Raw genomic sequence first — 25,421 nt, forward strand, 5'->3', positions numbered from 1 at the left:
ACATCTCTGTACAGCAAATATCATACATAAATACTAAGCAAGTTTGGTATTAATTTTATTCTATTTTCTGTATAACTTTAAGTACATAAAGGTTCATTTCCGCAGGCCTCAGGAAATGGGTAGAAATCACAGGACAATCTCTCTTCCCACCAAAAGAAGTTGCATATTTTGGTAAAGTGTTTGTCCTAGAGGAAAAACTGAAATTTACATTAGCAATGCTGTGCAAGATTTTTACACAAGACCTAAAACCAGCCTGCAATGGAGATTTTAGTCCTCTGTTCAGGTGCCCAGACAGAAGCCAAAAGCTGTTGAGCATGACAGGGCAAGGAAGCAATGAAGACGGATGATGGGCACCCAGCATGGAAGGAGGAAGGGAAGCCAGATTCCTGGGAATGGTGTGGTTTTCCTTTTTTTTTCTCTCTTTTTAAGTCATCTCTGTAGGAAGGTGCTGGGCAGGGGCCCCAGAGAGAGGAAGGGTCCAAGACTCCTTTAGCTGGCCTGGGTGCAGGGCACCACCACAGCAGCTAACACAGGACAACCTACTATCTCAGGTTCGGGCAGATGCAGGATGGAATGCAGAAGAAAAGGAATGCTTACAGGAAATCATTTTGCTTGGAATGCTAGATGGCCAAGCTTCAGCCTTTGGTCCCGTGCAAACCCTTGCCTCACTTGTCAATAGTGAAAATTAGTTTAAGTTAGGAGAACCAACTAGGATCACACCAGCTTCTGCTACCTTCACGCTCATTGTTAGAAAAAGATTAACTTGTGTGAACATTGTGATCTGTTAATTCCTGGGGACTGCTTTATCCTTCCCCGAAGACTATTTGTTGGTCAAATAACCCCAAAGGCTGAAAGCTAAAACACACCTGTCCTGATGTGCAGTTCCTGAAAAATGGACTGGCTGTATGGTTGAGCTGATACGGAAAAGCTGCACCTTCCTGCAGAAGATCAAAGACCTGCTATCCCACCCCAAATCTCAGCCTGAGGTATATTTCAGTGAAGGCAGGTAGCTGTGCTTCTCAAAGCAGAGAAGCAGTTTAAGAGCAGAAAGGTAGAGGAAATCTAAAAAAGAACCGTCTTGATACAGATTTGTCCCACGGTGTGAGGGAGAGGGCAAAGAACCCAGTGGCACTTCGCTTATCCAGCAATTTCTGTCACTGTGGTGACCAACTTCCGCCCATTCCATATGGTCTTGAACTGCTCAGGGACTGGGAACTCATTCTGCAAATAAACAACAGGTTTAAACCCAAGCTAGGCAATACCCTGGGGTTAATTAAATCTTAACTTTCTCCCAATGCTTGCTCGCACTAAACTCTGAGAGCAAGTAGGATGTAATGAGAGAGAAACTGAATCCACCTGAGAAAGCAAGGCCGTGGAACTGGCAGCGCACTAGCAGCGCCACATCTTCTAGACCACCTCCCCCACCGCTGACAGTGAAGCAGCAGCACAGTGTAGGAAGGAGAACAAAGGCTCCAAAGCTAGACAGATGTAGGTTTGAGTCTGTTTCTTACTGTTCACTGATCAGTGACCTTGCAGACTGTTAAACCTACGAGGCGTAGATGGGAATGTGTATGGCTTCACGGCACCAGCTCAATAGGGTGCTGTGATTCAATCCCATTCCTTTTTGACTACCCTGAGCATCTGCTCTGCCTAAGAAAGGCAGAAACCACCCTCCTTTGGGGGTCTACTTCGTGGGACTACCTCATGTGTCTGTGCCTGAGGTGTGCACTGCTGGGCTGCACCCACTTGGTGCAGAGTGTCCATCAGCTGCGTTGGAAGACTTCTCCTCCAACGCAAGTCTTCAGTCCCTTCTGATTTCAGACCATACTACTAAAGAGATCAAGGAACTTACGAAGTCATCGCCTTCTGTAGGAATGAGGACATTCATCTCAGAAGATTTGGCACTGACTATCTCACAATCCAGTGAATTCTTGCTCAGGTAAACGTGGCAGCCATCTGTTTTGTTGATGGAAATGGTTGGCACTTTACCCATTACCTGCAGGGGAAACCAAGAGCACTGAGTCCCAGCAGCCAGCAGAACAAGTTAGCTGTGGGAAAAGCTTTCACTGTTTCACGGGATTACATGAAAAACTCACAGGTGTACAAGATACTGGATACTAGGGGCGGGTGAGAATGGGTACTGGAAAGAGCTCGTGATAAGGGCCAACTCTTCCTGCCACATCCAAAGCAGCTCAGCTTACAGACTCTGTAGAGTCAGATTCCCACCACAGCAACATCTGTGGGTCGGCTGTGTCTCTTTCAATTAATTCCTAAGGGACTAAAGGAAGGAGCCAAGTATCAAGTTACCTGAACTTTGACATCCCTACTATTGATTATCTCCACAATGCCCACCACGTCATCGAACACCAGACCGAGTTTCTTACAGTTATCTAGGAGAAGAAAGGGAGCGGGTCAACAGTGTAACTTTAAAGGAAAGTACTCGATTTAAGAATTAAGAATTTAAGAATCTCTAGAAATAGGGTAGCTATGGTTCCAGCCCTCTCAAGCTCTAGGACAGAGCCTGCCTAGGTCAACAACAAGAACTCACCTACTGTAATGGAGTTAATTTTGCCCTTGATTTGCAATGTTGAGTTGACACACTTGAATATGTAAGCCACCTGTTTCAGCTCTGTGTCATCTATCACCAGGTTGGAAACATTCTCCTGATTTTCCTGTTAAAGAGATACCCCTTTTAGGAATCTCATCATTAAGCACATGCCACCCCAAAACACAGACTATGCCAAACTTTCATTCTTGCAATCTAAGCCAGAACCCTGTACTCATTTGGCTGTGCTCCGTTTAATCGCTTTGTCCCCACTCCTTGTTCCCCCAGTCCTGGCATTTTTAACTCACCACTCTCCACTTCTTGCCCTCCAGTTCAAGTAGAGCTGGCTCCTTCTTTGTGACTGGTTTGGGGGAAGGACTGACTCCTGGTTTAGATGCAGAGAATGGTTTGGGGCCACTTCGTACTGGAGCACTCTGAGCCTTCAAGGCAGGGTTCTTGTGAGTCTTCAAGTCATCAGATACATGTTTCAGGGCTGTAAGAACAACAGCTGCCTTGTTCCTGTCCTTCATACCAGGGCTTTGGGCCGAGGCAATAACCAACTTCTGCTATCAGAAGTTAAACTGATCCTTAAGAAAAAATTCAAAGCCCCAAACCAGAGCCTTTGAGATGTTCTCTCACACACAGCTTTGGAGAAGCACTTTTATAATTTTTCTTCTACCCCAAGATTAAATTATAAAGTTCCACTTAAAAAATAAAAAAAGTGGAATGTGTGTGTATGGGGGGATGGGTATGTAAAAAGATCTAGAAAGACATACTAAGTATCAGTATATACTCACAAAATACGTACGTAGTTTTTAAAGCAACAGAGGAAGAAAAAGTAGTATGTGATAATAAAGAAAATTTGGTAAAAGGAAAAGAACCCTCACAGCTAACCTACGACCTCCAATCAGTGTTAGCATTTGAAACTCCCCTTACAATAATTTTTCTATTCATAGTTGTTTTTTATTTAGATATAAGCATGCACACTGTTAAGAAATTTGGTTTAACCAATTAACACAATAAAAATTTTCTCAAGTTAACCTATAGTTTCTAACAATATCTTTTTTGGGGGCTTCCCTGGTGGCGCAGTGGTTAAGAATCCGCCTGCCAATGCAGGGGACATGGTTTCGAGCCCTGGTCCAGGAAGATCCCACATGCCGCGGAGCAACTAAGCCCATGCGCCACAACTACTGAGTCTGCACTCTAGAGCCCGTGAGCCACAACTACTGCGCCCACATGCCACAACTACTGAAGCCCACGCGTCTAGAGCCCGTGCTCCGCAACAAGAGAAGCCACCGCAATGAGAAGCCTGTGCACCGCAACAAAGAGTAGCCCCCACTCGCCCCAACTAGAGAAAGCCTGAGTGCAGCAACGAAGACTCAACACAGCCAAAAATAAGTAAATAAATATATTTAATAAATAAATAAAAATATCTTTTTTTTAAGGAAAAACATTCGATAATCACCCTCAACAGGCTGACACGTGCCTTGCTTGTGGACACGGCCCAATCTATATAACCAATACTGGCGTTTCAGCTCCACCACTCCTAAACACTGCATGGTTCACTGCAGAAAAAGATTTAATGGCTGCATAGTATTGCGTCAAGAGGAACATACCACAGTTAACCATTTCTCTTACAGTGGGATATACAGGTTGTTACACCATTTTTAGCTACTGTGAACAACAATGTATAAAAGTTGTTCTTTCAGTGTTTTTATAGGTAGATTCCTAGGAGACTGCTGTATAATTTAGACTTCCACCTACTGTGTATAAGGGTGTCTACTTTCTCTATACCAACATCAGGTCATTCTTACGCAAATTTTCCATGTGACTAACATACACCCTCTGAGGACGTGAACCACCCCCTCCAAGATGACCTCCTGAAGAGACCACACGGTAACTGGGAAAAACCTCTAGGGAAAACTGCCAGCACCACGTCTTGGCACCACAGGGTAGGTACTCTGTATATGCCCCTTAATATTAAATCACTTTCCTCTGAGGAGAGAGATTCCCCCAACTATAATGAGCCATTGTCAATTTCCATTTGAGCCAGCTCTGCTATCCCTTTAGGCAACCTGAAGGAATGTGACACCCCAAATGAATCTCCCATATACAAACCACGGTTCTGGTTTACAGACTGTCAGGTCTCTAGTCGGTAAGTTCTTGCCAAAACAACTTATTCACCAACTCTTCTTGCCAAAGCATTCACTTACCATGTGTGATGCTCTCCCCCTGATTAATCTGTGCAAACAGTGCTGAGCGTGAAGCAGACTCATCTGAGCCTGAACTGGTGGGGGCTGGAGGGGGAGGTGGGCCTGGTGGGGGGGGAGGAGGACCCGATCCAGCAGAGGGTCCCGATGGCAATCCACTCAGTTCTTTTGCCACAGGCCCCTGGAACAGTAAGTGCAGGTAACACAGTCAGCGTCTCTTCCCCTCTGTACCATCCCCAGTAGGGCCCTGCATGTGTCCAAGATACATGGGGTACCCACTGTGGCCCTTGATGCAATGATTAATGCTCCCTACCCACACCCAACTTGGCTTTATTCCTTCTCACCCTTTCCCAAGGATCCAACTCAACTCCGTTTTTCAACCTTCACATTTTTCCAGCTCTGAACCTATAGTTCTAAATACTTACTTAGTGTGTCACTGGTACCTCAGACTCACAAAGTCCAAGACTGATTTCACCATCACACCCATGTCTCTATTTCAGTGAGAGATATTATCAACCAAGCTTGACCATTCAATCTTCTTTGAGTCTTCCAAACCCCTCGATCTTAAATCAGTTTATTACCTTGGTTATATCTCATTCTTTTTTGTACCAGCCCCTAGTGCCATGAGCACTTCCATAGTCTGAGCATAAGCCCTTACCCCTAACCTATATGCTAAGACTCTTTTAAGGACAAATAGGATCATTATCACTCTCTTGCTCAAATACCTCTGATAGTTACTTATCACCTATTATAAAGTCTAAAGGTCTCAACTACCTTCCTTTCCAGCCTTTCCTCCTAAATATGTGACTCTCTCTCCTTATTGAAGCCAGATGACCAATCTCTACACTTACTCTGCATTTACTTTGTTTAAGCTTTGCTGTTTACTAGTATTCCCATTTCTCCCACTTCTGTCCTATACCTGAAAAGTCTGAGTATACCTCTTCAAAGTACAGTCTCTCCCAGTGAGAATCATTCTTCTCTTCTTCATACTCTGCAGTGTGTACCTTTATTATAGCACTTAGCTTGGTGATTTGAAGTGGGGTTTCGTATCTGTATTTTTAAGCTTCTTGAGGGTTGGCACAGTGTAACTCATTCATCTGTCTCTCCTTCCAGCCCAATCATTGTCCCTGACCCATGTTTACTGATGCTGAATAGAACTGACTATTCCTTCTCTGACCCTTGCTTTCTTTACTCTTTTTCCCCTTTCCTTCTCTCCTTTTTCTTTCTACCCTCCACTCTGAAGACTAACATTCCTTCTTAGACCTTGGTAGTGCTAAAGTCTAAGAAACCTGCAGATCCTGGAGGTTTCCTGGAGCGATGAAGGGAGGGGAGGAGCACTCACCGTTTTGCTCCAGGCCAGGCCAGTGGCATGGAACTCCTTAATGTAAGCCTGCAGCTCTGTCCATATACTCAAGTAAGCTTTGACCCAGTCCACATGCTTCTTATCCCTGGGAGAATTAAAGAAGAACTCATCACAGGCAGTCAGGGTACATTACAATAGTGATTCCAGATCCCCTCCTATCTGTGAACTCACATGCTCTTGCCTGTGGCGTTTTTTAGGCTCTGCTCAACTGCGTAACTGAGCTTTCCTTCTTTTTTTGAACCTATTCTCTTACCCTAATTAGACCAAAGTCCATATGGATAGGGACTCCAGATTATATCTTTCTATCTCTTACAGCAGTATTCCTCAAACATTTTTTAAAAGTAGCAAAACCACTATTTCAAAGTAGACCTTAGGCAGAACCTAATATACAAAACTGATAAAAGCAAACATTCTGTGCATGAAGCCATGGTAGAGAGGTCTCTCGAGCATCACTGTGGATCTCTAGGACTCCAAGAAACTCAAGTGCCTTATAGCATAAGCCTTATGTCAAAAGTATGCCCTCCTCCTAAGAAATTAAAAATAAAAACTTCTGTTAGGAGGAAATAGTCAGTATTAAATTATAGAAACAGCACTGCACTATAGTTCAAGTCTCTTCTCTCTAATTTAAAAAAAAAGTTAAAAAAATTTTTTTGGCTGCGTTTGGGTCTTCATTGCTGCGCGTGGGCTATCTCTAGTAGTGGCGAGTGGGAGGCTACTCTTCGTTGTGGTGCGTGGGCTTCTCATTGTGGTGGCTTCTCTTGTTGCAGACTGCCAGCTCTAGGCCCGTGGGCTTCAGTAGTTGTGGCACACAGGCTCAGCAGTTGTGGCTCATGAGCTCTAGAGCACAGGCTCAGTAGTTGTGGCGCATGGGCTTAGCTGCTCTGCGGCATGTGGGATCTTCCCCAACCAGGGATCAAACCTGTGTCCCCTGCATTGGCAGGTGGATTCTTAACCACTGCGCCACCAGGGAAGTCCTCCTCTCTTCTTATACATTATTAGCTGGAAGAGTTTATGATTGTTTAGCATAAAGCCTAATTTCCTCAACTATAAATTGCAGAGTATATGGTGGAGTATAATGAAAACATTGTGATGCTTAATCCCAGGTTACTGGAAGGATCAAGGAGCAGCCTGGTGTTCTGGGACATTTTTCACCCACATGAAGGCTTATTCCTTCACAGATGTTGGATAACTGATGATGGATGGAAGAAAGGAAGGGTTTGGAGAGTTATGCAGCTAAGTAATACCTGCCTGCAGTCACTCCAGCTCAAAACCAGCAATGGAGAAGTAGACACTGGTGGCCACGTGTGGTTGGACGTACAATGACTCCCCTTGTGCAATACCTGCAGTGGTCAGGCAGCCTTCATCTCACTTTACCTGACCACGTGAATAGTCAGGGTAATTTTCTAGTAAATCTTACTGAATCTTTTGCAACTGGGCCAGTTAGAAGTTTTCAACAAAGGAACAAAATCTTGACCACACAGGCAAATAAAAGGGCATTAGACCATTTTACCTCCTAAACCTGGAAGGGTTAAGGATGAGAAGACTCGAAAGTCCTCTACATGGCTTCCCTGGTGGCGCAGTGGTTGAGAGTCCGCCTGCCGATGCAGGGGACATGGGTTCGTGCCCCAGTCTGGGAAGATCCCACATGCTGCGCAGTGGCTGGGCCCGTGAGCCATGGCCGCTGGGCCTGTGCGTCCGGAGCCTGTGCTCCGCAATGGGAGAGGCCACAACAGCAAGAGGCCCGTGTACCACAAAAAAAAAAAAAAAGTCCTCTACAAACCCTGGAGAAAAAGCAGAAGAGGAAACAGAAACACTTCCTGCTTGCAAATACAGCTTCTATGAGCCAATATCTATCAAACTTTCCAAAAAGCAGCCCTGAGATAAGAGAACCAACACAGCAGCCAAAGGCAGTCTTAACTTAACACAAAGCACTACTCCAGCAAGTAACCAGCTGGGTTTGTCCTTTACCCCTTGAGGACAGGCTGGACTTACACGTCTTTGTACTCCTTGAGGACTCGGTTTGTATAAAACATGGCAGCATCATTCATTTCCTTCACATAGGGACCAGGCTTGGGAGCCTAGAAAAAGAGAAGCTGTCAGTGACTTGGGACCTCTCCAGCCATATCACCTTGCCTCTTTCAATCTGTCCCTTCCCTCCCATGGAAGCTGTGCCGCTCACCATAGCCACCCAGCCCAGGGCCTGGATACTTTCGCTGACACCTGACAGGTGATTGAACAATTTGCTGCCTCTGTTCTTCTCCCGAAAGGTTATCACTTCTTGGATCTGCTCGGAGATGGGTGCCAACAAATCGGAAAGCTTATTCTAGAAAAAGATGCAAGAAAAGACTGAGGTTAGTGTATTTTTATAGAAGCCTTTATGTTGCTCAACTCTGATCCTCAAGGCAAGAATTCTTCACGAACTACAACAGCATGCAAATAAACTCTGTATTTATCTTGCAAAGATTCACATGGCTACAATACTGCTCATCATCTCACTCTCCTTAGACAGCTCTAACTACCCAGGCTGGATTTTGTGGTTCTTCATGATCAGGACCCATACTCCAGCTGTACCACAAAATTCTACCATTTCTGCCACTTGCCTCTTTTCTGTCCCACTAACAGCAGACACTAGTTCATTTCTGAGCTCCTCTCTTTCCATCTATCCGTGTGCTCCTCTGCGTCATGAGGGACAGCACTCCACCAACCACACCGGCCTCCTACAGCATCTATCGTCAGCATAACCAATTCTGGCACCTTATCACACACCAGCACAATTTATTAATGGACCCATGTAAACATGCTTTTCTTTGTCATTGATTCTTCAAAGACAAGGGCTTTGTCTTAGCCCTCTTTTATAATCCGTATAGCCCTCAACACGCTGCTAGCCATATAGCAGCTGCTGAGAAGAGATCTGTTGAATCAAATGCAATTAGAGGGCTTGGCACTTGAGCAGACAGCTTAGCAAAATGGATGAATCTTGTGTTTCTGTGTTTTCATCCGAAGCTTGGTTTCCTGAACATCTCATTTCTCAGATCTTAGCATGAGAACAGTCTAAAGCAGGAGTCGGCAAACTTTCTGTAAAGAGCCAGACTGTAAATATTTCTGGCTTTGCAGGCCATACGGTCTCTGTTGCTATTTTTCAACTCTGCCGTTGTAGTGCACAAAGCAGCAACAGACAATACTTAAAAGAATGGACATGGCTGTGTTCCAAAAAAAACTTCATTTAAAATAGGTGTCAGGCCAGATTTGGCCTGCAGACTACAGTCTGCCAATCCTCGATCTAAAGCAAGGGAAAGATAATAATGTCTCAGCTGCCTGATTTGTTGTGGAAAGTGTGGGCTTGGAAAAAAGGTTTAGACAAAATGCTTTAACTATTCGAGACAGATTAAAAATTAGAGTCTAACATATTTAACATTATCTTACGCTATTTTTACATTATTTAGGCATGCCAAGGGTTCACAGGTATTAATACAGCATTAGTAGGAAGACTTATTTTATTAGCCTTCTGCCTAGGAAAGCCAAATGCAAAAAGAAGAAATGAAACAAAACTAAAATGTTTGGCTCTGAGAAAAATCTAAATTTTCTCTAATTTATTTTCATACTTGTGGCAGCATAAAATCTTGAGGTAGGAATAAAGTTAAAGAGAGATGCCTAACCACTGAAGGGTGAGGGGAGAAGCAGTGCTTTAGGAGTTTTAGGATCTCCCCAGCAGCCTTACTAAGCCCACCCATAGTGGAGCAAGAGAACCACTCTCTGGGTCCCAAAGGGCATAAGGGACAATATGATGAATTTGGGCTAAGAATGTCTATTGAGAGAAGCAGCAAAGTCCCAGGGATAACTACAGTCCTAAGTAAAGTGATAGAAAAAAAGCCATTAGAGCCCAACAAATATATACTCAATGGCACATTCCCACAGTGGCGCTTAAAATCTGACTCTCCCTCTGGGACTTGGTGTGAACATACATGAGCCTAGTAGGTCTATCTTAGCATGTTGTGATAGCTTAGCAGAAAGCTCTCAACCTGTCCTGTGCCTCAAACCAACTAGTAATGAACTTACGCCTGCTGGCTGCTGGCATTGAGAGGCTGTAACCAAGAGCGCTCGCTCCAACTTCAGACCCGTGTGGACCATCTCCGCCTGAAAAGGAGAGGAAAGGAGAAGAATCAGCTATCAATGACACTTTACAACTGGAGAGGTCCTGGTAAGAATAACCTGAAACCTCCACTTGCATGTACTCTGGTAGCAACCCAGGCACTGCATGTTGATTTCTTCAAGTACTCCTGATTCTTGGGACTGATGGCAGACTAATATATCATTATTCCTGCTGGAACTAATCAGGGATATAATCCAGAGTTGGAAATGAAGATAACTGGGGCTAGCTTTCGATGAAGTCAAGTCAGCAACTGAACATGCAGTGCGATATGAAGTGCACTGAAAATCCCTCTTACCTCTCATCACCTCCCCCGCCCTCCCAAATCTGTTCTCAAGAACTAGAGGTAAGAGTTAAAGCAAAAACCTAAATTTATGCCTCAAATTCTCAAGGTATTTACTCCTTTGTGTTAAAGCTATTTTTCAAAAGTTGGACCATGACCTATCACAGGTAATTAAATCAACTTTGTGACCCCATAACCTGCACTTTATTAAGTGAAGGAGAATAGAACAATGAGTGCAATACATCAACTGGAAATTATTTCCAAAAAAAAAAGTGCAACACAAGTAGCATAATGTGAAACTTATATCTTAGCTACAAATATGCATTTCTTTTTTTTCTTTTTCTTTCTTTTTTTTGGCTGCGCTGTGCGGCATGCGGGATCTTAGTTCCCCAACCAGGGATCGAACTCATGCCCCCTGCAGTGGAAGTGCAGTGTCTTAACCACTGGACCACCAGGGAAGTCCCACAAATACGTATTTCTTACTGAAGGTCATGACCAAGCGTTTAAGAAACATGAGGCTATAAGCACTACAAATACAAAAATTCAAATTCAAGTCATATATTTTTTTCTGGATTTGTATTTTTAAAATATAAAAGTAAAAAAATATATATATAAGTGATACGTTTTAAAACCTTTTCAAATGTGACCTACTGTATAAAGTAAAAATGCAAGCCCCACACTCCTATCTAAGTCCCAGTCCCACCCTCTAGAGTTAACACCATTGCCAACAGATGGTATATAAGAGGCTCCAAATAGCTCTTCCAAAGATCAAGCAACCAGTTTTGCTGACGGGTCAGGAAGATCCTAAACATGGTTCTTGCTGACAAAGGATCACTTAGAAGACTAGCAGGAGGATTCTGGGTCTCAGAGAAAGAGACAGAGTAGGGGCGGGGGTGACAACGTGGGTAGCAGCACATGAAGGGAGGTTGGTGGAGAGGCACCTGTCATTGCCTACTTCACATTCGTACTGTGGGCTAAGTATGAAAATAACTCACATTAGCATAGCTTTAGCATAAGTACCATGCTTAGTTTTATAAATGCTAAGTCATGATGATGACTCCTTTGAATAAGCCACCCCAGGCTTGGTTATATAACACACTGGGATCAGGCTGGTAGCATGTTCTCACTACAAAGATGAACCAAGCCACATTTTATGCACGAAGCAAACTATCTGTATAAAAGAAGCCCATGCGGAATATGTGATAAAAGCAGGGAGCCTGGAAAAACCTGAGGAAATGTTCCAGTGCGTGGACTGAGTTCCTCAGTGCAGGTAGAAGAGAAGGAGCCAGGAGCCTCTCAAGGGGCTCTTCAACCAAGAATGAGTAGGATCTGAAGAAAGCCACCAGTCCTTAAAAGAGGGAAAAAGGGGCCAAACCTCCTTACATGCTTCTGCACATCTCCCCCAATCTCTTTACTGATCTTGAGGTACTCTGCCACAGGACCGGCCAAGAGTGAGTCAAATGCTTGCACATATGGAGTCGTTCCTGCTGAAGACAGACACACCACGAAGAATTGGTCACACACCAGAAAGAGGATTTGTTAAAGGCACTTCCATATGAAAGCAGAGAGGCAAGGTAACACAGTAAACAGAAGGCTGGAGCATGAGTCAGGAGCCTGTGTTCTAGCTCCAGAACCACCATTAACTTCTTGTGTGACCCTGGCTAAGTCCCGTTTTCTTGCTGAGCTTAATTTTCTTTACCAATAGAATGAAAATAAACAAAATGATCCCCCTCAAGGTTACTTTTAGCTCTAACATTCTGACTCAATTGGGCATGTGCAAAATGGCCAATTTGCCAATTGTCTGGAGAGAGGAAATTTAATATCACTTGTCATTTGACTTATACTAGAGTCATTTTGCTAAAGAAAGAACAGGAAATATCACACAAGCAGGAAGTTCTCGTGTTAAAATAACTTAACCACAGGCCTCCCTGCACAAGTCACTTCCTCCCTTATCCGTTCACAGCAATAACGAATTATAGGCAATGAACTTTCTAGATTAAACGTTTTAGGGAGTTAGCTCCAAAGGAAGGAATATACTGCGACAGAAGAATTTCCGGCCAGGACACCAAGTATTCACCACTCAAGGTATTCTGCTGGCTTGTATGCTGCTTACCTTTTGCAGCACTGTCTGCATACCCACAGTGCATGTCAGAGGCCTGGGAGACTGCCTCCAGGCGGCCCACTGCTCTCTCCAACCTTTCTACCAGATTTTGCATGTCAGCCATAATGTAGCACCTGCTGAAACAGATCAAATGTCATTTGTGGTTTTAATATTACATAGAACCTAGGGAGAAAAGAAAAAAAGAATACCCTGGGAGTGAAGAGGATGCCAATTCTGAGGAACAGAATCATTTTACAGTAAAATAAGATGGAAGATAGTCTAGCATATTTGCAAAATCATAGAGACTTCATTAAGCAAAAGAACTACCCAGGAAACAGTGTTAACTGAAAGCAAGTGCTTACTCATTCAAATACTTACTGGATATCACCAAATAAATATTTGTGTAAGAATTTAGAATTTACAAAGTACAGTCTCATATATTATCTCAGTTTAAGCCTCTCAACAACTATTTAGGAATGGAAAGATAATTACTATACTCTCAGAGATAGGAAACAATTTCAGTGAAGTTAAATGACTTGCCTATAGTCTCACAGTTAGCTGGTAGGGAAGCCAGTCCTCAAATTCAAGCCTTATGGCTCTAAGTTTTGTGTTTTTTCCTACAACATCCTGCTGCCTACATATGGAATGCCCAAAACCAAGATGAATAGGGTATTTATCCTGCCCCCAATAACTTACAGTCTAATAGAGAAGACTTTACATGTGTACTAACGACTGTAAAACAAATAGAAAAAAAAAATTAAGGTGACATAAGTTGCAGAGAGAATAACACAGGATTTCAGAGAGGGGAAGAATATATCAGCTGGAAGGATCAGATAAGGCTATTATGGCAAAGCTTCCAATTGAGCCGGCTTCAAATGAAGGTGGGTAGGATCTGGATATGCAGCAGGGAAGGAGAACAGACACACCCAGAGAGCTTGTTACAGATCTTTCACAAGTACCAACTTATCTGAACTAGCCTCATTCAATGTCTAATATCCTAAAGAAAGTAAGCTCCAAAAGAGAAGGGACCTTCTCTGGTTTGTTTCCTAAACAAGTTTATCCTCTACCATCTAGACCACTACCTGGCAGGTAGAAGGTGTTCAATAAATATTTTAGAAGTTAATGAACCTGAAGTATAGTATCCCAGAACTCCAGAAACAAGGGTTCTGAAAGTTACCCACAAATATACATAAATGAGTGTTAATGTTATCAATATACATCGACATAAAGTGCTTTAGATTATAGGTGATCTCATAAAAATCAGTCAGTGTAATCACAATCAAAGACTTGACTTGGAGAGATGTCATTTCAAAGCGTTAATTTATTCAGGCAACTGAAGCCGAATGAACTCAACTCCCTTGAAGCCACCTAAAATGACCATAGCAATTATAATTCCCTCAAAGACAGCTACATGACAGAATATCTCATTTAACACACATTGTCTTCCCTGTGGAAGAGAGAAGCAACTCAAAAGATAAACTAAGGAAGACAATATCATCCCTGTCCATTCTTTTCTGTGTACAGGCTCTGATCTCTCAGAGCCCGGTGATTTGCCAGAGAATGTTGTTTAAAAAAGAATCAAGGAAAAAAATAAGAATGCGAACCAAATAAACCTTTCCATTCGCCGGCCTGAAGAGGTAGCAGAAGCCTCCAAATCTGTACTCTACTCAAAATGGAACAGACTATGGAGCAGACTATAAGTATCCAATATACTCTCCCTTATGTTATGGCACAATCACCCAAATATCCAAACTGCTGCCCTGTTCATTCTGGATACTATCCAGGGACAGACACATATAATCCACCACACTCTGTAAATCCCAGGGGAAAAGGCAGTGACTGCAATAAACTCCCAAGCTACCTTGCATTAATAAATACCACCCATTCTGTTATAAAACATGTTCCTTCGGACATAATGGATACTATAAGTTCCGGCCAGTGTGAACATGATAACACAGTACAAGCATCTCTAAAGGCTGCCAGGGTTCGTGAATACTTACCAATCTGAAAAGCTTAATAATACAGCTTCATGGATTTTGGTTCCTTCTTTTCCATCTTTTACTTGTACTTTAAGCTTTCAATGCTAAACAAGCTATGGTTCTGCTGTTTAACTTAAGCAGAATGAGAAAAGACAAAACAGCTATCATTATAGCTAATCTCATTCCACCACAAATCAAATATAGGAGAAGAGTTCCTAGTTTTTTGTTTTTGGTGGGGGTGGAGTTAAATTTGAGATGTTATGGGAAAGAGTGTCTAGAATTGAAGGACCAAAAGACACACCTTGTCTTATTCTTTATGTATGCATATTCGTTCTTTAGGTGGTCATGTCCACTCCAAAGCTGTCAACTACCATTATCGCGTTACTATCCAGTCCACTTGCTGAGTGATACCACCACAACCACCTATAGACTAACAACTCCCAGAGCAGTGTATCCAGCTCAGGCCATCCTTCTGGGATTCAGAATTCCACCTAGACATCTCTACCTGGATGTCCCAAAGGACATCTGAAATGTCCAAAACAGAACTCATCATTTTCCCTAGCACTGCTCCCCCAGACTCACTGTCTCAGTAATCCAGCACTACCAGCAATCAAGACAGTAACCTGGAAACTGTTAAGCAGTACAGTATAGTGGTTAAGATTGTTGTTCTTGGGGCTTCCCTGGTGGCGCAGTGGTTGAGAGTCCGCCTGCCGATGCAGGGGACACGGTTCGTGCCCCGGACTGGGGGGATCCCACATGCCGCAGAGCGGCTGGGCCCATGAGCCACGGCTGCTGGGCCTGCGTGTCCGGTGCCTGTGCTCTGCAACGGGAGAGGCCACAACAGTGAGAGGCCCGCGTACCGCAGAAAAAAAAAAAAAAAAAAAAAAAAAAAGAGTGTTGTTCTTTAAAGAAGTCAGAGAGACTGGGAGTTTGAATAGTGGTACTCACTGGCTCTGTGTCTCAGTGTTACCAAACTTTCTCAACCTCAGCTTCCTTACTTGTAAAACAGGGACAACAACAATATAAAATCCAAAGGGCTATAGTGAGAATAAATGAGGAAATACATGTGGAAGTGACTGGCTCGCTCAGTCCTGAAAAATGGTTAGGATTCCATAAACATTAACTAAATGACCTCCTTACTAATCTCATCAGTCATCAAAATCCATAGGCTCTATCTTGCATATCATAAATAGATGCCCCTGTCTTCATCCTGATTGATAAAAATTCGGTCATCATGACTTTGCCTAGATTACTGCAATAACCTCCTCACTAGTCTCCTCTAATTCCAGTTACAAACCCTGTTTATCCATTCTCCTTATTACCACAGTGATTCAGAGTAAAGTCCAAGCAAGGGTTTCCATAAACTGGCCCTGCTTTATTTCCTACTACTCTGCCAGTTTTATCTCCTGCCACACCTTTCCTCAACATTCTACAGCAACCCAGAACTACCTGCATTTTCCAGAAAGAGTTATGCTTTCTCTCACTTTTGAGCCTTTACAGTGCTATCCACTCTGCTTGGCTGCTTTCCCTTCCCAACCTGTTCCTTTTCTCATAACTCCTACTGCCTTTTTCAGATTCAGCTAAGGTGTCACCTCCTCTAGGAAGCTTTTCCAGTTTGGTATGTTTTCCCTTCTCAATTTGCCCCCTCTCCAGAATTCCTACTGTCCATTCAGTCTCAGCCAAGGTACGACCTCCCCAAGAAGCATTTCCAATATGTGCTCCCACATATCATTGTGTACTTATCTCTACCACACTTTAACACACTGGTTTAAAGTCATTTAATAGTCAACAGGCAGTCACCCTACAGAAGAGACCATGTCTTGCCTTTGTAATTCCAGTACTATAAACATGGTAGGCACTATAAATACAATAGGTTAATAAAGGTCCTTGGGAAAAATAAATACATAAGTGCCTTTACCCCCTTCTCCCCTCAACGCAAGTCTGGTTATCTCCTCTCTGTGTCAAATCTGGGGAGAAGTGTGTGTGTGTGGGGGGGGGGGTGTTCCTTTCTTTAAAAAAAAAACACATTTTTTTTTGCCTGTTTGTAGGCTCTAGCAAACATTCCCATCTTTCAAATAAACGCTGCCTTCTTGGGCAGAAATTAAATTGATATAGAGATCTTCAAACCAAGTGCCATAAGGCAGATAACCTTGTTTATTAGATGATATAATATTAATTAAAAACAGAACTCCCTTAGAGTTGTAGGTGCTTTATATCATCAAACTGCTGCTTCTTTTGAGACTTAAAATAATTCTGTGACATATATTATAAAGATACTGATCCCCATCTTTAGAATGAAGAAATTGACAGAAGTTAAAAAGCCTGCTAGGTATCAACCAACCGGTGGGAGAGAACCTAACCTTGAGCACAAATTTTCTGAGGCTCTTTTAAGCAATTAAGTGACTAACCGGTTCATCACAGCATGCAGCCCCAGCTGTTTGCTAAGCACAGCACTGTGGGTTCAAGGTCTCTTTATGGTGTCTTTAGGCACATTATTAGCAGCTTTCAATTCCTCTGCTCTCAGTTTCCTCTATGGAGGCCAATATTTTTTCACATTCAGTAGACGACACATGTTTGGAAAGCAAATATTTAAAATAAGGTTTTTCCCAAGAATACAGAATTGCCAGAGCAGAAAACTATAGCTCTGCCTAATCTTGCTCCCTGCCATTTCTGACTGACAGTAGCCAAGAACTATATGTAAGCCTCCGTAAATGAAGGTGCAGATTCCCAACTATTTAAGCATTCATCATAAAAGCTTCAGAAGGAGAGGCAGTCCTAATTACCCAAGTCTAAATAAAACTTGGATTCAGGAGACCAAGGTTTAAGTCCCAATTCTGCCACGTATTAACTGTGTAAGTTTAGGATAGTCATTTAATGGACCCTCACTTAGCACACAGAGATGTAAGGATCAAAGGAGTTGGTTTTATAGATGAGTAGTTACTTCGGGAGCCTTAAAATGCAGTTCAAATGTAAAATGTTATTGCTGCATACCATGTAATAGAATACAGGCTCCAGAAACATGGCAATTTATCCATTCTCCCCACCCTGCTCCCCAGCTGCCCCCACCCCCAAAATCTGCAGCACCTAGAACAACCTGGCACACAGAAGACACTCATAACACGAAAGTCCTTAGCATTGTGACAGCTACTGAAGAAACAGAAGACCCGCGGTCTCTGCCCTCTAGAAGCTTTCATTCTTATTGGGAAGGGCAACGCAAATGAAATACCAATGGACTAAATACTGAAGACTATATTTTTTAAAGTTCTGTTAGAGATTAACTAATTTCATTTGGATTGGGAAAAGTTAAAGTTACCAGCTAATACAGTGGAGCTTTTTCTTTGCAGAATGTTGTATGGTCCTGAATTATATAGTATAAATGACTACATGCTTGGAGAAGAAATCAATGAGGACTAAAGGTAGTCTCAGGAGGTTTCAGGAGGGAAGTGGGGCATTTTGACAGAAAAAGTAAAAGAAAAAAGGGAAGACATTCCAGAGCAATCAAAAGCAAAGAGAGACCAAGAAGGCTATGTACAGAAAGTGTGAGAAGGTGAGCCCACATAGTCTCATGGGAAATAAGCAAGCTGGGCTAGGTTATGGAGGGCACTGAAACCTGGGCAGTATTTGAATTTGATGTTGTGATAAATGTGAAGCCATTCAAGGGTTTTGAGAGAAGGAATAATATGACGAAAGCAAAATTTTTACAAGTACTGTCTGATAGCATGGGTTTTGGAGGAAAAAAAGGGAAGATATTAGGGTCTAGGTTAGGTTGGAAGCTGTTCAACTAGCTGCAAAACAAAAAAGTGGTACTGTAGGGCTTCCCTGGTGGCGCAGTGGTTGAGAGTCTGCCTGCCAATGCAGGGGACGCGGGTTTGTGCCCTGGTCCGGGAAGATCCCACATGCCGTGGAGCAGCTGGGCCCGTGAGCCATGGCCACTGAGCCTGCGCGTCCGGAGCCTGCGCTCCGCAGAGGGAGAGGCCACAACGGTGAGAGGCCCACGTACCACAAAAAAAAAAAAAAAAAAAAGTGGTACTGTAAAAAATATTTTTGCTATCGCAAAGGAAAATAATAATCACTTTTAGGCCGCTAAGTGACCAGCACCTGAATTAACAGTAAAATAGTTTCTCTACCCTGAGGGAGTCTAGCAGGAGCAACAAAGCTACCTTCCACTGAATCATTGGCTCTCAGGATGAGGAGGGAGTCTAGAAAGCACCATCTGATGACAGAACAGACCTTTCAACATTCTCAGCAATTAGTCAGGTAGCCTCTATTCAAACACCTTCAGTGTGGAGAACCCAAGACTTCTGGAGGCAGCCCATTCCATTCACATAGCTCAAAGTATTTAAAAGTTCTTCCTTATATGGAGGCAAAACCAGTCTCCCTGCAACTTCCACCCACTGATCTTGGTTCTGCCCTTGGAGGTCACACAAAACAACTAAACATTAAACACAGAACAAGTATTAACTGTGTGGTACTAACTACTGAGTTACAGTAGCATTCAGAGAAGGGAGTCAAAGATGACTCCAGAGTTGCAAATCCAGGGGAGTAAGAGAATGATGACACTATAGGAAAAAAACAGGTTTCTGGCACGTTCTAGCTAAGGCAAGAAGATGAGGTCAGTTTTGTATGCACAGTTTGAACAGAAGATGAAGCTTCCAAGTGGGAATGTCCAGTAAATAGTTAGAAATTAGCTTGGGGAAGAATCAAGGCTAGAGATCAATGTTTACAAAGTCATCAGCAATGAAACATCATAAAGTCATGAGACTGCATAGGCTTTTGGAGGGATATCATGCAGAGCGAAAAGAAACCAGGAGCTTGATTCTCCAGCAATTTCTTTTGTGGTCTGAAACCAAGCAAAATCAGAAATGGTCAGTGATTCCTGCCAAAGCTGCTTCATATTCTCATCATTCTAACAATTCAAGCAACCCAATTCCTTCTGCCTGTCATTCAGAAGTAAATGGAACCAGGTTACTCCTGCAGTTCTTGCCTCTTCTCACCAGGCAATTAAGGCAGTGGAATGAATTTCGACTCATAAGAAGTTGCTATGCTTAAAATGTTTTCTACTTTGTCAGGTAGTTGTTCCTCTAAGTCATACCCTTAAGTAAAATCGAAAAGAAAGCAACTACACAAGTCACCCTGTATGCTATGGTAGCCCAACTGATCTGCTTCAAAATGCTTCTGTTGGCCTTTGCTTTGTAATTCTGTTCCCTAGATGTTATCCTAAGAAAATAATACTAACGGGAAAACTGATAGGCATGAAGATGTTTAATGCTGTGTTAGCTTAGACTTCTAATTACAGGGGAAGAGCTAAATGCACTGTGGAAAAAGACCTGAAAAAGAACACAAAATTTACAGTGTTTGTCACATTCGAGTGATGGAGTTTTAGACAATTTCCCCGTTTTCCAAAATTTTTTTAACATAGTAATACAATTTCTTTATAATAGAAGACAACAAAACAAAACAGCTCCACTTGGATATCTCTCCTAAGCTACCACTAAACTATAAGGCATTAGTTAGTTCTGCTCCTAACAATATAGAAATTCTCATCACTAGACTCTAACATGCTACAGAGCAAAACCTACACATGCTAATAGGATACTTACAAGTTGGCTGATTTAACCCAGAAACCAAAGAACAGACACCACTTTGCCCCAGTAAGATGCCATCTAAATCTAACCCAAATCAGGAGCCACTGTTCTTCCCCAAGCATTTGGTTTCTCTGATGAAACCAATGACATTTAGTGCCTGAGTCACTGCCACCTGAGGTTTAGATTAAAACAGAAAGAAAGGCCTGTCTCCTGCAGAGGGAAAGAATTCTACCCAATATCAGCACTTGTCTCCTGACCATTAAACATGGTCCTCCATCTAAAATTCCAGGAGTGAGTAAAGCTAGTAATAGTGTACAAGCTGAAGTCAGACTTGAAAACTAGCTGTTTCAATGCTCTGGGGCAAATAGATAACTTTGTGTGGTCAAGGGCTCCCCTCTCTCTCACATTCAAGGAATATTATGAAGACTAACACCATAAAAGCATTCAGCAGGCATCTTTTATATTGTGTAAGGAAAAACTGCATTGGTTGATTTCAACTGGTAGTTGCTGTAAACAGAACAGCATTTCCCATTCTCATGCATAAAGATAGATTCAAGGATGCCATTTGTCCCTAACCATGATTCAGCTACAGCTAGAGATACAAAAAGATCTGCGACTGCAAGTCTATAATTAACTTACGTGTAGGAATTTTAATGACCTCTGGAGGGAAAAAAAATAAAAAACAAAACAAAAAAGCAAGCTCACTTCTTCCATTAAACATTTCAACTATAACTACTTTCCAGTAGAACAGAAAAATTTGATACAACAGGTCTGGTAATACAAGGCAAACAAAGCTGCACTGTAGCTGAGGAGTATTTTTAGAGTTGATGGTTTTTATTAGGTTTACATGATGGTATATCAAGAACAAATAGTTTCATGGTGAATGCTAGAGCTGCATTAATTTAAGGTTGATGAAACTACAGTCGACCCTTGAACAACACGGGGATACGGGCGGGCACTGGCCCTCAGTGCAGTGGGAAATCCTCCAATAACTTTACAGCCAGCCCTCCATATCTGCCCGTACAAGTGGACCTGCGCAGTTCAAATCCATGTTGTTCAAGGGTCAACTGTATAACAATTTTATCAGTCAAAATAAATCTTGAGTAACAACATCATAAACTACATCCAATGTAAAATAAATGATAATCCCTATCCACTAAACCAAGCTGTCTAAATGCAGGCAAAGAAAACAGGAATTTATATAGCCCCAGTATAGGGGAAATATAAATCTGCTGACTTGCACTGTCAACTAACACCAACCTCATTTCTAGTGAGTGCCTAAACAATGGCCTTTCTCTATTAAGATCACATCCTCTGAGGGAAAAAAACACAAAAAGGCAAGTTCTTCAAGGCCCACCCAGAAATTCCTTGAATGACCAATAATTCTTGATGCCTCAGTGAAACCCATGATTTATTCCTTGCAAGGTACCCAGCGTTTATCATGTGCCATACACTGGGCTAACCACGGCCATGGAGCCTGCCCTCAGAGAACTGAGTTGGAGAGATAAGACACTGCACAATCAGAGCTATGATACTTTCTCATGCATTGTTCTCAATCGGGGCAATTTTGTCCTCCAGGAGACATTTGGCAATGTCTGAAAACATTTTTGGTTGTCACAGTTGAGGGAGTGCCCCTGGCATCTAATGGGTAGAGGCCAGGGATACTGCTGAAATCCTACAATGCACAGGACAACCCCATGAAATGAAGAATCACCTGGCCCAAAATGTCAGTTATGCTGAGGTTGAGAAACCCTGTTCTAATGTAATAATGAGCAAAAGGTAGTACAAGAGGTACAAATAAAATGCTGATGTAATAGTTTAGGACTTTCTAAATTAGAATGTCACTCTGTACCACCCAATGAAAACTAAGATGAGGGTCTGACTGTGGAGAACTCTGTAAATTGGACAATAGAGTTTAGACTTGATTCTTTGGGAAAATGAAGCCAGTGAAGGGTTAAGATGAAAATGGTTCTTTTTAAAAGAGCAGTCTGGGGCTTCCCTGGTGGCGCAGTGGTTGAGAGTCCGCCTGCCGATGCAGGGGACATTGGTTCGTGCCCGGTCCAGGAAGATCCCACATGCCGCGGAGCGGCTGGGCCCGTGGGCCATGGCCGCCGAGCCTGCGCGTCCGGAGCCTGTGCTCCGCAACGGGAGAGGCCACAACAGTGAGAGGCCCGCGTACCGCCAAAAAAAAAAGAGTAGTCTGGTTATGGTAGAGAAGCTGAAGTATAGATATGAAAGCCAGTTTAGTAGAAAGTAAAGAAAGAAACTGATGAGGACAAGTCAAAGGAATAATCACTAGGACTGGCTAAGATATAGCTTGAGGATCCTCAGATTTCAAATCTCAGGATTAAATTTCAAACCAGAGGGTTCAACTTTCAATGACACTGCATTTGCTTGTTTAAGTAAAATGAATCTTTGACTCACCATACTTCACAGAAAACTGAAAGGAGGAAGTCACTTTTAAAAGGCTCAGTCCCTAGTTAAAAAAATAACTGCAACTAAACAAAGGTATATATAAGCAAGAAAAGGGGCGAAAAAAAAGTTCATCTTTCAGGTTGGAAACAAAACATTTTACAAACTAAACAGCTAACCTCCTCAAGGCAAAAATACACTCACTGAATCTTAACAATACCACCACTTTTGGTTTGCATGACAGGTTGTACTTGACAAAGTACTTTCACAGTTACCATTTTATTTAAACTCTGCTGAAACATAAATTATGTCCATCTGATTGATGAAGTATTTCTGGGGAAGAAAAAGGGGGGGAAATTCCAACAGAAATTTCTTTATACTGGACAGCAGCAAGTCAAACAATCAGCAAAATGCCAACCACAGAATAAATCCAAACGCATTCATACAAGGCATCAAAAGCCCTTCACAACCTGGCAGCACCTACCTTTTTTTCTGGTCTTATCTTCTCCTACAAACCCCAGGCTCCAGTACTTCCCTGAACAATATAAACCCTCTCCTGCCTCCACACCTTTGTCTTGCTCTTTCTTCTAGTTGAGATATCTTATTAGACACCTTTGCTTAGATGTGCTGCAAACACCTCAAACTAAATATGTCCAAAATTCATTTTCTTTCCATGGCACCTCTCCAACTTGACCCTCCTCTCACAGTACCTATATTGGTGAATGGTGCTACCCAGTTCCCTAAACCAGAAAACCAGACAATCATCCTAGGCTACTGCTATTTTTTCATTTCCATAAACAATCAGCCTTCAACTCTATGGATTCCATCTTTTTAATATTGCTCAAATTTGATCCCTCCTCTCCTTCCCATTCTCATTGTCTTCATGGTTCAAGCCATGTTCAAGCTTCCAAACACTGGTCTACTTCCTCATTATGTTCCTTCCCCCTTGACAGGCTGAACTAAAACATCAATCTGACCACATCATTTTCCTACATAAGAGCCTGCAAAGCCTCCCCACAGCTTTCAGGGTAAGCTCCAAATTCCTTAGCATAGTTTACAAGGGCCTTCATATGGGAACCACCCCCACCCACTTCCTCCACTTCTCTGAGCATTACTGGAATTCCAGTCATGGTCTTTCACATGTCCAGATTCCATGTCCTTGCACTGGACCCTTTGGCTGGAAATCCCTTTTCCAGATTCACCATACGGCTAAACAAATCCTGCAGGACTTAGCCTCCCACTTCCTCCCTAAAGCCTGGAAAGCTGGCTCAGGTATTCCTCCTCTCAAGAGCCCTGTGCTCACACACTATGACACTGTAAGCCACCCCTGATTTACTTGTCTGCCTCCTCCTCCACTCCATGAGAACTACTTTATTCTTAGTCACCAGGGCTAGATGCCTCATTTAATATGTGCCTCACACATATCAAGGGCTCAATAAATGGCTGGTGAATGATTAATGTGCTGGGCTGCCCCGGTTTTCACTTGAACAGGGAACCCTATAAAGAGCTTCAACTGACAGTTCTGATACTAACTTCTGCCTTAAGTTTCTCATGCTCTCTTCACTGAGCTCTTCATGCTTCGAAACTCATCTTAAACCCTGCTTCTGCAGAATGGATTTTCCTGAGCCCCTCATTACATACTGCCAAAGCACCTTGTTCCTCTTTCCTAACACTCATCACATTTATAATTATTTGTTAAATTCCCTGCAAACACTGTCAGCTCCGTGAGGGCAGGGTCTACCTTGTTTTGTTGCTGCCTTCCCTGGATGTGGCCGAGTGCCTAACAAAGAATAAACACAATCTGTTACACTGAATTTAATCCTGTGAGGTGAGCAGAGATCTCCACTTAAAAGATGACAAAAATGAGGCTCAAACAAGTTAAACAAAGCGCCTATGGCTACCGATGCTTGGCAGTGGGACCAGCCCAAAACTGAGCCAACTGGTTTCACATCCAGAAGTATGCAACACCTTCAACAAAGTTAACTTGGCTTTTCAGGATCAGAGCTATAGACTAGGAGAAAGGGGAGGCTCTCTGATTGCAAACACAAAAACCCGATCCTCTCTTTTTAAAAAAACTGCCCAGGTGTGCCAAACAGGCTGCATTTTTTAAAAGTTCCACGCAGCGAGTAGCCTTTAACCTGCAACTGCCCGCGAGACGATACCTACTGGAAGACCACCCCAAGGTAGAGAGAGTTTCCTGGGAAATGAACGAGGGAAGGATATGGGGCCGGTAATCTAAGGAGCTGAGGTCTAGACTCCGACTGTTTCCGTCGCTCGCTGTAAGATCTTGGACCAGCCTCCTCTCTCCGGGGATCAATTTACCCATCCAAGCAATGGGGGCGAGACCAGGGATAGAGAAGATTCTAAGGTCTCGGAGGTTCCCTTCAGTCAGAGCACCTTAGGAATCAGGCCTCCGCTGAGGCTGATGGCCAGAACCGCGAAGTCCAGCGGAAGGGGCCTCCCCAGGAGAGCCTGGCTCAGTTGGTCACCGCGGCCCCACCTCAAGAGACCGCGCCCAGGATCCCGGGTCGGCCTGAGGGTCCCGGCGCCGGCCGCCTCAGGGGGGCTCACCGCATGCGCCTAGGCCAGAAGGGTCATTAACAACGCCAGGGGCCAGTGGGCCGCGGAGGGGACCATAGTCCCTACCCCGCCGCGCACACTCACCTCAGAGATCTGCCTCACCTCGGGACTGCGATCAGCCGCTCTCCACTTCCGGCAAGAACCGCCCAGCAATCTTCGCGCGACCCACTTCCGTGCCCTCACTGGGCGCGGCACCCCCACCGGAAATGAACCGCC

The 25,421-nt window shown here is 43.2% G+C and overlaps 1 protein-coding gene across 3 annotated transcripts; it reads right to left on the reverse strand.

Annotated features, from left to right (window-relative positions):
• Window positions 1–38: 38 nt before the first annotated feature.
• On the reverse strand, window positions 39–25,421 carry CAP1 (cyclase associated actin cytoskeleton regulatory protein 1). Of its 3 annotated transcripts, none has more exons than XM_073791521.1 (13): window positions 25,290–25,421; window positions 12,662–12,783; window positions 11,932–12,032; window positions 10,175–10,252; window positions 8,298–8,441; window positions 8,111–8,196; window positions 6,098–6,203; window positions 4,759–4,936; window positions 2,854–3,038; window positions 2,549–2,672; window positions 2,308–2,390; window positions 1,853–1,996; window positions 39–1,221 (listed from the first exon to the last, which is right to left on the reverse strand). In XM_073791521.1, the coding sequence occupies exons 2-13, from the start codon at window positions 12,771–12,773 to the stop codon at window positions 1,138–1,140; spliced, it is 1,425 nt and encodes a 474-aa protein (XP_073647622.1). In that variant the 5' UTR covers window positions 12,774–12,783; window positions 25,290–25,421; the 3' UTR covers window positions 39–1,137. The 3 variants fall into 3 exon arrangements, with proteins under 3 accessions (XP_073647622.1, XP_033693270.1, XP_033693262.1); XM_033837379.2 differs by having other exon boundaries at window positions 11,932–12,035; XM_033837371.1 differs by lacking the exon at window positions 25,290–25,421 and having other exon boundaries at window positions 12,662–12,786.

The sequence above is a fragment of the Tursiops truncatus genome, chromosome 1 (genome assembly GCF_011762595.2).
Source record: "Tursiops truncatus isolate mTurTru1 chromosome 1, mTurTru1.mat.Y, whole genome shotgun sequence".
Lineage (NCBI taxonomy): Eukaryota > Metazoa > Chordata > Mammalia > Artiodactyla > Delphinidae > Tursiops > Tursiops truncatus.